Below are 12,688 nucleotides of genomic sequence, written 5' to 3'. Positions count from 1 at the left end.
AGAGAGAGAGAGAGAGAGAGAGAGAGAGACAGAGAGAGAGAGACAGAGAGAGAGACAGAGAGAGAGAACAGAAGGGTACATAGGATAGGTTGGAAGGAAGAAAGGGAAGGGGAAACCATTTAATTACAATCTCTGTGATTATTATAATAATGTAATTATTACAAAAGGGGCAAGCTGACCCACTTGTGTGTAAAAATTCTTTCCTCCACTCCTCTCTCCTGCTAGGTATTGTCTCCTCTGGCCAAGAACCTCTTCCATAGAGCCATTTCCCAGAGTGGTGTGGTCTTCACTTCTGGTTTGTTTATGGAGGATGCAAGTTCAGTGACTGAAGTAAGTCCCACCCCAAATGACTCCTGTGTCCTTTCCTCTGACTTCGGGGGGCTTGGTCAGGGGAGGGATCTTTCTGCTTATGAGATTCAACTGAAGAAATTCCTGAAATAAGACTCGCAAAATGGGAGGGGCTTTCCAGATTTTGTGCCAGCTGCACTCTGAAGGAATCTGACTTATCCTCCTGTGGATTGCATTAAGAAGCCTTGCAGTTTTGCAAGGTTGTGTGTAGAAATAGGATATGCTTGGAAGCATGCCACATGTATTAGTTCACTTACAGTGGGCACTGGAAACTGAAGTCAAATGGCCAGGAAGTGAGAGGGTGAATCTGTGCTAGATCTGTGAGATCATGGATTCTTGATCTTCACTTGTATGTATGTGGCTTCTCTTGAGATAATGCATTTTCATATTTTGCTTATTTTTAATGTTATAAGGGAACAGAATCAGATACTGGCACATTGATATGTGATATCACAATTAAAATTAGTAACATAGCAACAGTTCATGGCCCCTAGAAGCCACATTTGCTCATTTAGAATGTTTCAGGAAGTCTTTCCTGTCTTCAGAAATGGTGCTGAGAATATAACCCCTGCCTACATCAGTGGAAGGCACTGACATTGTTCTTGACATCAGTGGGTGCCTGTTATCTCTTGCAGAAAATTGCTGTTATTGCTGGCTGTAAGACTACCACATCTGCTGTCATTGTTCACTGCTTGCGTCAGAAGACAGAGGAGGAGCTCTTAGAGATCACGCAGAAAATGGTGGGTGTGCATTCTAGGGCACTTCCTTTACTGGCTTACACATAAGCTTTATCTGTCATCTGACTCTAAAGTGCCAAAGGCCAAATTTATTTATTTATTTATTTAGGTACATTTACTTTTATTTTTACTTATTACAAGCATTGGTGCCAATTGGGAATTTTGTGCTTTCTTATTTATTTATTTATTTATTTATTTATTTATTTATTTTCTTGAAATTAAAATACAATTATATTATTGTATAATATGATACAAGCTCCCTTTCCTTCCCTCCCTGGAGTCTCTCCCATTGTTTTCTCTCAAATTCATGGTCTCTCTTTCTTTAATTGTGTGTGTGTGAGTGTGTGTGTATGCATGCACGTATGTCTTGTGGAATGACTGATATTGAGCTTCTAAGAGACACAATTTTCTCTTGTGAGAGTATGTGAGAGTATACCTCCCCCCCCAGCACTGAGCAGGAAAAGGGATAAGTTGAAACAGAATCCTCAAAAGTAACTAATGTCTTAGTATATGGCTGTCTTTGTCTGCTCTGGAGATGTTATTGAGACTCTATTGCTAAGTTTTCCATTCTGTTTTTGGCTTCCCACTGAAGCATGCATGTCTCCTGGGAAGATGAACATTAACAGCACCCTACACACAAACACGTGCTTAGAAACTGTCTAGCATCAACACTTGAGCAATGGCTTTGGTTTAAACTTTGTCAGACTGGAACTTTTATGTACTCGTTTTGAAATGTCAGCTGCATTCAGGGATACAGTGACCCAGCTCACACCCAGGTGCCTGAGTTTATGAAGTGAAAGTAGAGGATTGGGAAAGGAATAGAAGGCTCATCCTGCTCTGCTAGTTTGCACCACACCCAGCTAAACCTCCGCTTGATGCTGCTGCATCTTCGCTACATTTTTTTCCTACAGGAAAACTGGGGAGTTGTTGCCAAGGAGGATCTCTTAGTGGAATGGTTGAGGGAAGATTCAGGTATAGACAAGCAGACATTCTACACAGAGCTTCTGGGACCCAGGACCTATTGACTTCCTGCTGCCGCCCCTCCCTCATCTTGCTTCATCTTGTATCATACAGAAAGCACAGAATGTAGGGTTCTCTTATGTCAGCCACAGAGGAACTAGGAGCACAGCCCAAATGGTCTGATTTTATAACAGGAAGGTTGACCACCATAATCTGCCTTTGTTTCTACAGAACTTTTTAAAGCTTGATGCCCGAGAAAATACCGAAAAGGTAAGGATGTTTTAAGATTTTCAACCTTGGAGTGATAATCTTCAATTGTCTACAGTTGGTAGAATTCCCATACTAATGTCTTGTGTGTGCTGTTGAGGTGCAGAGCAGAAAAGTCACCTGATATTTAACACAGCCAAGGAGAATAGAGGTGTGGCTGGCTCTGCTCTCCTGACTGCCTGCTCAGTGCACAACTCAGGAATTCTCTATCTATTTCTCATTTGAATTTCTTGCTCAAAAAAAAAAAAAAAAGACCCCGTGAAAAAAGACAACACTAGAACTTTTCACTATCAGAAGACTGAGATTAATGCTAAAGGTCTCGGGAGCCAATTTTGAGTACCAAAACCCTCTCAGAGGGAAAAGAGACTCAGGAGGTTTGTAGGGAGGAGCCTGTGGTGTCAATCCTGAGGATATCACACAGTATCTTATACCATGGAAACTTCAACAGGGCCACCTATTGCACTACTTTTCCCAACAGTGACCAGGATCTGGGGAAATTAGTTATGCAGTATCTTACGCTTCTGTCCATTTCATTTTGTGGCAGGATATAATTTTGAGCTGGGATATAGCAACAAAATAAACAAGGTGTCTGTATATCTTAGAGAATTCCATCCTGGAGGATGAGGTTAAAATAGGAAAAAAATATTGAACTATATTTTGGGTCTTGGTCATGGTTCAGATAAAAGATAAATTGGAAAATAGGGCAGAACTGGCCACTGGTCACATGTAGAGTAGGTCACAAATGATGCCTTCAAGAGCCGAGATCATCTGAGCCAAACTCAGGAAGAAAGAAACACTCTGTTATGAGACCTGGATGTAGCGAGAGATAAAGGGACCTGCTGCAAGAGAAGGCTGTGTTTGGAGGAGTGATAGGGAGAGAAGTAGGCTTGAGTTTGGAGAGGGAACAGAGAGTCAAAGGGAAATGATCACTGGGAGGTTTGGGTTGTGGTGTAGTATAAATGGGGAGGTGTTCAGAGTACTCTGCATGGATCAATGACATGGTGAGTTTGAAAATGTTTTTTTTTTCCCCAACATGTAGAAATAGACTATATGAAAGTGGCAGAGGAGATGCAAAGACCAACTTGGAAGTCTCTCAGAGGAGGCAACACAGGCAAAGATCATGGCAAATTCTATGAATGTCAGAAAAGTAGGATAGTAAAGGAATAGCTTGTGGGATTACTGGTGGGTGCTGTATAAACTGTATAGAGGGAGGAAGGATGCTCCTGACTGTAACTCAAGCACTTGGCATCACACCATTGATTTCAGCACCATCAGTGTGGACAGTGCCAAAGACTGGTTCTCATGGTTGGCCAAGTTAATGTTCTCACAGGAGTGCTGACCACCTTGGTCCCTGAGGTCTCTTTCTTGAATTTACTATTTCTTTCTCACATTGTCACTCCTGTCATAGCTTGTAGCAGCACAAAGTGTACCCTGATGAACACAAGATAGACCATGTAAAATGTAAAAGCCTGAAATAACTTAAAGGGAAAATATCCTTGCTTCCTCTGTAATTCAACTTTCTGCTACTATTGCAAATATTCTAGAAAAGCAACTGATCAAGAAGCAGAATTTGTTTTGGTGGACAGTTTTGAGGCGTCTTTCCATGGTCAGTTGGCCTTGCTTCTTTGTGACAGGAATAGGAAAGGGGAAAGGATGGGAATCTACAGTCAGCTTCAAGTGCACATTTCCAATAATCTGAACTTTTATACTTGACTCTATTTCCTAAAGATCCCACCTCTCACAAACAACATAGTCTGGAGATCAAAAGACCACAACACATGGGCCTCTTGATGACGTTTAAGACCCAAATAACAGCACCTCAATTGAGTTAGATATTTGGAGTACCAGAGAATCAGAGGTGTGCCAGATGTACAATGTGCCCTACTGTGTGGCCAGCTTTCTAAGCTCACTCTAGGATGTTGTTCCTCTACCCATTGTTCAGATAGTCTTGGGATGAGATCTGTATGAAGCCAGAATTGATGAAAGAGTATCCAAAGGAGATGGAAGAATTTTGCCTATCTGAGTGTAAGGCCATTCTGAAGAGTGGTCTTGTGGTACCTACAGTATGTGATAAAACTTTGTAAAAAGTAAGGAGCCATCTAAACTTGTGGATTCACATATTTAAAATTTACACAAGGATGGCAACTTTAAGATAATCATAGTGTGGAGCATGACTGTGAAGCTGAAGAAACGTAGCATTATGTTACCCAGAGTGAGAGAATAGCAAGTCCTATATATTTTATGTCCACTACTTGTTTCCTTTTTGTAAACTTATGTGCCTTTAAATAGGAGTTCACACATAGTATATGAGCATTGGCATTATTGTGGTGAGAGAATCAGAGTAAATGCATTAGGCATTTCCCCCGAAGGAGCAACTTAGGATTCACTAATTCAACACTCACGACAACCTTACAGACTTAATTGTAAGGAATAGTGAGGACTAATTCTGGGTAATGTGCTAAAATTGAAATATACAGTATATCATACATGTTTAATTTGAGTTCAGGATCCCCCTAACCCTTCTTTGCCACCATTACTTGCTACAGACAGATACCCTTAATTGGATTTTTGTGACTCTAGACTTTTGGAACTCTTATAAAGACCCCTAGTTTCTATTGTCACTGTGAACACAGTCATGAGCGTCATTGTTCTAGTTACAGTCATGGGCTCTATGTTCCAGTTGCTCACCTAGACAGGCATAACAAATGTGGGCAATTTCTGACACTGGGCTGCTCTGTTTCCCAGAACTATCCTTTTTTGCCCACCGTGCTTGACGGAGTGGTGCTGCCAAAGGCACCAGAAGCGATTCTGGCTGAGAAGAACTTCAACACAGTGCCCTACATCGTGGGAATCAACAAGCAAGAGTTTGGCTGGATTCTGCCCATGGTGATCCTAAACAGAACTGTTAGACAGATGACCTTTCCCCTCTACCAAATATTCATCCAGCCTGTGCATTCATGAGTTCTTTGTTCAAGCCATGCTTGGTATCTAGGACAGCTGTTCCTATTACTATGAATGATTCTTCCATGGAAACATTCTTGGGCCTATCTCCTTTGCAATGGAGGCCTGGGAATGTTTTCTCTGCCTTTTCCTTAATGAATCTTAGAGTTCCCAAGGCTGGTTGTACTGTAGAGATAACAATTGTGTAGATGAAATAACCAAATAAATCAAGAAAGGAGTTAAGAGCATCAGACTGGGGAACAGAAAGATGAACTTGTGTTTGGCTTCTAAGTCTTATGGGTGCTCTAATTGTCCCTGAGCCAGTGTTCAGCAAACTGCTATAACTGAGTTCACATTTGTTTCTAATACGTAAGAAGAGGTTTTCTTCTTTAAAGATTATAGAAATCATCTACAGTGGTGATTTCTATAAACAGCAATGTAGGAGTTGGACATAGGAAAAGCCCCAAAATGATTACACAGGCAGGTTTGACTCAGGAATACAGTAGCAGGTGGGGAAAGACAAACATGACCTGAACTCAAAAGTTTCTGACACCAACAATGGGGATGTTTGTAGGCTGATGGTATATAATTGCTACTTTCTATAGTGACTTATGTAAGAGAAGTTTCAGGGGCAAGTCTTTCATCAGTGGATTTTCCCCAGAGAACATTTAATTTCATTTGAAAGCATTGAGATTTATCAGGCTGACATAGAAGAGTTTTATAGTACCTTAAGTTTCTGAAAAAAATGCTGGAGGCCAGGACTCTGAGAATAGTTTTGGATGGCATCAGTTACACACTGAGAGTTTTGCAGCTCTGACTGGAGGACTTCAGATATCAAAGAACCCAGCAACAATGGTTGTAAGGGTGACTTCCTTACTCAGCAGTCTGTGAGGACTCAGCCTGTTCCTCTATCCTTAAACTTTCTGCTTCAACTTTAGTTTGCCTAAATGTTCCTCCACTGCCCAGAGGAGCGGTGCTCCCCTAGCCTGATAAATAAGTACCCAAGTGTCTTTATTTATTTCCTAAATTTCTATATAGAAATCTAATTGTTTTATTGATTTTATCAAACTCATGTGAGAGCCATAGCCACTGAGGAACAGCTAGAGCCTACATCCCACAGTGGGTAGGATGGTTTCCATGGTTGTCTACTCCTGTTAATTCACAAATACTTAACTCTTTTTTAAAACAGATAATGGAATTTCCACCAACTGATGTAAAACTGGACAAGAAGGTGGTCTCTCTGTTCCTGAGGAAGTTGGCTTATTTCTTTGTAAGCATCTTGTGATTTTTCTGGCAATTGGCTGAGGGATTAACCCAAATTATAGACTATTGCAATTTCAGAAAATGACTGACACTGGAATTCTGTACCTACTTTTTCCAACTTTCTGATTCTATCACCTCAGAAGGGATTTATACAGGGCCCAGAATCTCACAATTAACCAAGGCTTCTCGATTGCCTGGAAAAAACAAAGAAACAAAGAAAGAAACAAACAAACAAACACACTGATCAGTAAGAGGTGATCACTTTCTTCATCTGTTTCAGAACATACCAGAGGATGGAATTCCAGTTGCAATTGAGAAATACTCAAGTGGCACAGATGACCCCATCCAAAATAGAGTCTGGCTCCTACAGTTGATTGGGGATGTGATGTTTGGTATACCATCTGTGATGGTGTCTCGTGGCCACAGAGGTGAGTCAAACAGGTTGTATGGAAGCCAAAGACCTGCTTTGATCTCTAAATATTTCACCTCTCAGGATAGACAGATGAAAGCTTCTTGTGGGGGAGGCCTCAGAGTTTGCTTCAGGAAGGACTCTGTTCTGTTCAGTTCCTGTCACTGAACTCTAATGGCGGGATGTAGATGTGAGCAGTGAATTCATGAGTTGATCCCAAGAAAGGTTACTGATGGAGATGAGGAGTGACCTAGGAAGGAGATGGAGGCCAACCAATGATGCACTGTTAAGCACATGCCCTCTGTGTGCATTTGGTGCTGCAGAACTCTGAGAGTAATCAGGTGATAGGTCTTAGGGTTATTCCATCTGAGCAGTGGGGGAGGATTTTATCTACCACTGCTTACTAGTCATCGGCGTGCTTTGATTTGCTGCACACATGGACAAAATAGTTTATAGTGACCAGGGAAAACCTTGAGACAAAAGGTCTCCTGGTGTTACCAGTACTGGATATAGAAGAAGTCAAGCTTCTTTGCCCACACAAAACACCTAACATAAACATGATGAAGGGAGAGAGACTTATTTGGGGCATGGTTTCAGTGTGCGATGAATAGATAGATTCTACTGTTGTGTCCTTGGGGTGAGACTCAACATCATTTTGGGGAGCACAGTGAAGCACACATGCTCACTTCATGGCACACAAGAAGCAAAGAGGAAGAAAGATGCAGACAGTGGTCAATAAAGCTGTATTTCCAAGGACTTGCCCCTAATGGCACGATTTACCTTTAATATGTGGAAATACTATATTATGTTTGTTTGCTGATTTCCTTTCTCTGCTTTAATGTATTCTATTTACTTATTATTTGTAAGTACTTGGGGAGTCTATAGGGTTTCTACCTGTAGAAATGTGCTGTCCATGGGCATTGTTGCACACACTGCTTTCCAATTTGGATGCTTTCTTTTTCTTTTGTCACTGGTTGAGGTAGCCTTCCAGCCTTGTGCTGAATCAAAGGTATGTGCAAGGTAATCTTTGTCTTGTTCCAAGTTTTAGAGAAAAATATTTTCCTTATTGTGGACAATGTTGGCGCGGGGACTCTTGTATATTACCTTTATTATGTTAACATATACTCTATCTCTCTCTTATTTGATGAACACTTTCTTACAAAAGTTGAATTTTATCAAATATATTTTTATGCCTGTAATGAGGTAACTGTTTTTGTCTCTCTGCCTGTAACATGATATAGCACAGTTCCCATGTATGTTAAACTGGTATGTATCACAAGTCCAAGTTTGACCATGGTATATTATTTTTCCAATATGTTGTTAAATTGGTTTTTCTGTTGAGTATTTTTCCATATATGTTTATTAAGGACTTTGGTGTAGTTTTCTTTTCTTGTAGCACCTTGCCTTATTTTTAAATGTGTGTGATAATATCTTCCTGGAAAAGAAACTGGAAATGTTCTGTTGACTTTTGAAGAGATTTGATGAGAATTTGAGATATTTGGTTCTCATTTCTTTAAATATTTGTAACTACCCTTTGGGGAAATCATTGTTTTTTTCTCAATGAAAAACTTTAATCATTAGCTCAAGTTCATTGATCATTAACCTCCAGACTGACTGTTTCTCCTTAGGTCAGCTTTGGTGGGCTTTATTGAATTAATAGTTTACCTGCTTCTTATGTGTGATCCAATCTGTGTTCCTATTATTGTTTGTAATAATATCACATTATCCATTGAATTCCCATGGCATCTAGTGTAAGGTCTCTTTCATTTATGATTTTCTCTATTTGATTTTCCATTGATTTTTTTTTGGGGGGGTGTTTGGTGGATCTAGCTAAACTTTGCCTTATTTTTATCCTAAAACAAGCAAACAAACAAACAAAACCCCCTTTTAAGCCTTCATACTCTCAGAAATCTGTTTCTCTGTGCTTCCCACCCCTCACCACTTCTCTCTGGCTATTTAACTCAGTTCCTCAGACATTTTAGATGAGCCTTCTGCCATTGGCTGCAGTCTCAGCCCTCATAGGGAATCTCTGTCTGACCATCATTTCCTCCCTTCTTTAGCTTTAGGCTTAGTTTGTTCTAGTTCCTGGGCTCACACCATGTACTTCATATCTTTTATGTCAGAATTCATATCATTTTGCAAGGACAATTTATTTTAGCCATAGATTATTTGTTTTAGATAGAGTTGTCAGTGCTACTTTTATCTTTTAATGTTAGGACTTGGGATCCACTTGCTGTTTGCATGACCGTTACAGTTCTAGTGCGTCCCAGATTCTATTTCAATCTTTGACATTTGCACTAACAGGTTTCATGTTGTTCATTAATATCTTTTTACTTCACCTTAAAATCTCTACGAATTTTTATAAGACATGTCTATAGTTCTCAATTGCATATGTTTTTGTTTATTTATTTCTCTGTTACGAATGGCATCTTTATACACAATGGTATCTCCGAGACATGAAAGATTGATTATTCCATCTCTGCATATATTTAAATTTTAATAAGTTCTGCCACAGAGAAACTTGTATATTCATTTTTATTACCATACCATTGACAACAAAGAAGTAGAACTAGCCTAGATGTTCAAAAATGGATAAATGGAGTAAACAAAATGGAGTATATATACAATGAAAGTTTATGAAGAAAATAAACTTATGATAATTTCAAGAAAATGGGTGGAACTGAAAATCAGGCTAAGTGAAATAAAGTTGACATAGGAAGACAAATATGGTGCATATCCCCCTATATGTAGAGGCTCTAGATTTACATTTTTATGTATGTGTGTATGCGGGGAGAAACTAGATAGAAATAAAAACAAGAAGAAAAGAGGAAATGTTAAGCGAGGGAAATAAGGAAGAGGATAATATTATACATGTGTTCTAAAAGTTGAATAAAGGGTATTGTCAGAAGGAAGAGGACAAGCAAGGATATAGAATGAGTGTGAAGGAGGGCAGTGGGGGAAAGAAATTAATCAAACCCAATATGTATGGAAATACAGCAATGAAACCCATTACTCTTATGCCCACTTATAACATTAAATAGTTACCCAATTTTAAAATGTAATATTATCAAACATTTTAAAAATCATAACTAACACTTTCAGGCAACTACTTGAATTTGCTTCACACTCCTAGAATGAGTGAGCAAATCGTGGGGAATGTTCAGAGTCTGAATGGGAGACACTTAGTAGGCTGTAGATTTTCTTGTGAGCCAGTGCCTTCCCATTACTCCCTATCTGCTCTGGTTTTGGGTGCATTTTCTTCCTTAACTTTTATGTCCATGAATGTCTGACTCAAATACCACCTCTACCTGCTCTTGTTAAGCAGTCTCAAGCACATTCAGGTGATTCACTGAAAGAGTTCTGCTTTGCTGATGACCAGAGAGTCCTTCACCAGTAGAAGCCTTTATAGCATCCAAGCACATACCTAATCAGATGAACTGTACATGACTCCATGTCTTCCCAGATGCTGGAGCCCCAACCTACATGTATGAATTTCAGTCTCGCTCAAGCTTCTCATCAGAATTGAAACCCAAGACAGTGACTGGAGACCATGGAGATGAAATCTATTCTGTCTTTGGTGCCCCGATTTTAAGAGGTAATTGTGCTTTGATCCCTGTGTGCTTGTGATTCCAGTCTGCCTCCTGTGGCCCTGAGAACATTTCTCCTCTCTTCATATTCATTCCCCAACTCACAGTAACAGGAATGAGCTAAACTGTCAAGTGCCCAGCCTTTCTTTCACTCCAGCATACATGATGAAATGTATATACTCACAGACAACAAGCAATACTTTGCATCAGGATGCTGGCCACTAATATAACTCAGAAAAATGAGTCACCGAAGTTCTCCCACTCGAAGATACAAATGCCACTGTTTGATTTCCCATTAAAAATTCCATATTAGAATGTGAGTTAGGATAAGGTCAAGCTGTTGCTGACTATGAGTCAGATGTCATGTGCATGAATCTGTCTATATGCATACTTACTTATCTAAAAGTTATGTTTTACTTATATTATAGCTTATAATATATTAAAGAAATTCTTTTGCAAACCTCTTTAATACCTGAATTCTCAGCAGTTCATGTGATTTGGCCCACTTCAATGTCTACTGTGACACACTCTGGGCATCTACCAATTAGATGTGTTTTAGGGTGTCTGTTTCTCTAATATATATTTATTATATATTATATATACATATATACACGTATATATACATATATAGGTGTATATATAAGGAATATAATAATATGTATTATATATACATACACACACATATATAATATATATATATATATATATATATATATATATATAATAGCAACCCAATATGCATTTCATATATATAGGTGTATATATATTAATATATACACATTATACATTGTATGTTATATTTTTATCTTATTTCCCACAGAGGGTGCCTCAGAAGAAGAGATTAACCTCAGCAAGATGATGATGAAATTCTGGGCCAACTTTGCTCGGAATGGGTGAGTCTAGTACAAAGACTTTACTAAGATATCGGGCAAGATGGAACCGCTGGGAAGGGGTAGATATTAAAATTTAAGTGATCAAATCCCACCTGTGGTCACAGTGCTGTGACAATGGTGCTCCCCCATTCCTTGTTGTGCAGAAACCTTTGGCAGAGATAAACCAGGGATCCCTGTAAATGTCACATGAATGTGGCACCACACAGAAACTTTAAGACATTCAGTTTTATTCTGTTCCTAGGAATCCCAATGGTCAGGGACTGCCTCATTGGCCAGAGTATGACCAGAAGGAAGGTTATCTGCAGATTGGAGCCACCATCCAACAAGCCCAGGGTCTGAAAGATAAGGAAGTGACTTTGTGGACTGAGCTCAGGGCCAAGAAACCACCACAGACAGGACACACTGAGCTATGAATGGGAAGCTCTGCCAGCCTCAAGAGACAAACAGAGTCAAGATGAGGATACTCTACACAAGATGTTTGTTGGTCAAAGATAAATTTTTGAAACAATGGAAAATTTTGTCATAGTGATGGGCAAAGGCAAGGGAGGTGAATTATTATTTCTCAATTTGGACAATAAATGGCAATTTTTTAGATCAACTCAGTGTCTTTGTCTCCACCTACCTTAGATTGAAAAAGAAATAGAGAAAGAAACAAATAGAAGGAAACTATAGTCAGAAGATGCCTCCATGTAGGAGGTGTGACCTAGCAAATGATTACCCCCAATTAGCAAAAGTTTCAAGAGTTCAATGTGCAATGTGAGCTTTGGCTCATCTGCTACCTCTAGTTGAGAGACACCATCAAACATGAGAAGGCTACATGAGAATGAACTAATGTGCCGGAGGTGATGTGTGGCCTGGCTTGAATGTTGATGATCCGCAGTGACCACATACCCAAGGGCAGTTTACTGCCACCATAACTTCTCTGTGCTCATGTGAACATTGGAAGCAGGTTTTTTTTTTTTAATTTTTTTATTACATATTTTCCTCAATTACATTTCCAATGCTATCCCAAAAGTCCCCCACACCCTCCCCCCCACTCCCCTACCCATCCATTCCCACTTTTGGGCCCTGGCGTTCCCCTGTACTGGGGCATATAAAGTTTGCATGTCCAATGGGCCTCTCTTTCCAGTGATGGCCGACCAGGCCATCTTCTGATACATATGCAGCTAGAAACACGAGTTCTGGAAGGTGCGGGGTACTGGTTAGTTCATAATGTTGTTGCACCTACAGGGTTGCAGATCTCTTTAGCTCCTTGGATACTTTCTCTAGCTCCTCCATTGGGGG

At 39.7% G+C, this 12,688-nt stretch overlaps 1 protein-coding gene across 2 annotated transcripts in view; it reads left to right on the top strand.

The window, feature by feature from the left end:
• The window catches only part of LOC110300016 (carboxylesterase 1E-like), a 27,305-nt gene extending 15,303 nt beyond the window's left edge, over positions 1-12,002 (top strand). Inside the window, exons 6-14 of one of the 2 annotated variants that reach the window (XM_021170047.2) lie at positions 226-330; positions 984-1,088; positions 2,277-2,315; positions 5,058-5,198; positions 6,442-6,522; positions 6,796-6,943; positions 10,388-10,519; positions 11,332-11,404; positions 11,646-12,002. In XM_021170047.2, the coding sequence (XP_021025706.2) occupies positions 226-330; positions 984-1,088; positions 2,277-2,315; positions 5,058-5,198; positions 6,442-6,522; positions 6,796-6,943; positions 10,388-10,519; positions 11,332-11,404; positions 11,646-11,817 (996 nt within the window). In that variant the 3' untranslated portion in view covers positions 11,818-12,002. The remainder of the gene's footprint in view (positions 1-225; positions 331-983; positions 1,089-2,276; positions 2,316-5,057; positions 5,199-6,441; positions 6,523-6,795; positions 6,944-10,387; positions 10,520-11,331; positions 11,405-11,645) is intronic. The other variant, XM_021170049.1, reaches the window with a different exon arrangement.
• The last annotated feature ends 686 nt before the right edge of the window (positions 12,003-12,688 follow it).

Source organism: Mus caroli, chromosome 8, assembly GCF_900094665.2.
Source record: "Mus caroli chromosome 8, CAROLI_EIJ_v1.1, whole genome shotgun sequence".
Lineage (NCBI taxonomy): Eukaryota > Metazoa > Chordata > Mammalia > Rodentia > Muridae > Mus > Mus caroli.
Note: the sequence above shows the minus strand (reverse complement) of the source record. Positions and strands in the feature narration are given on the sequence as shown.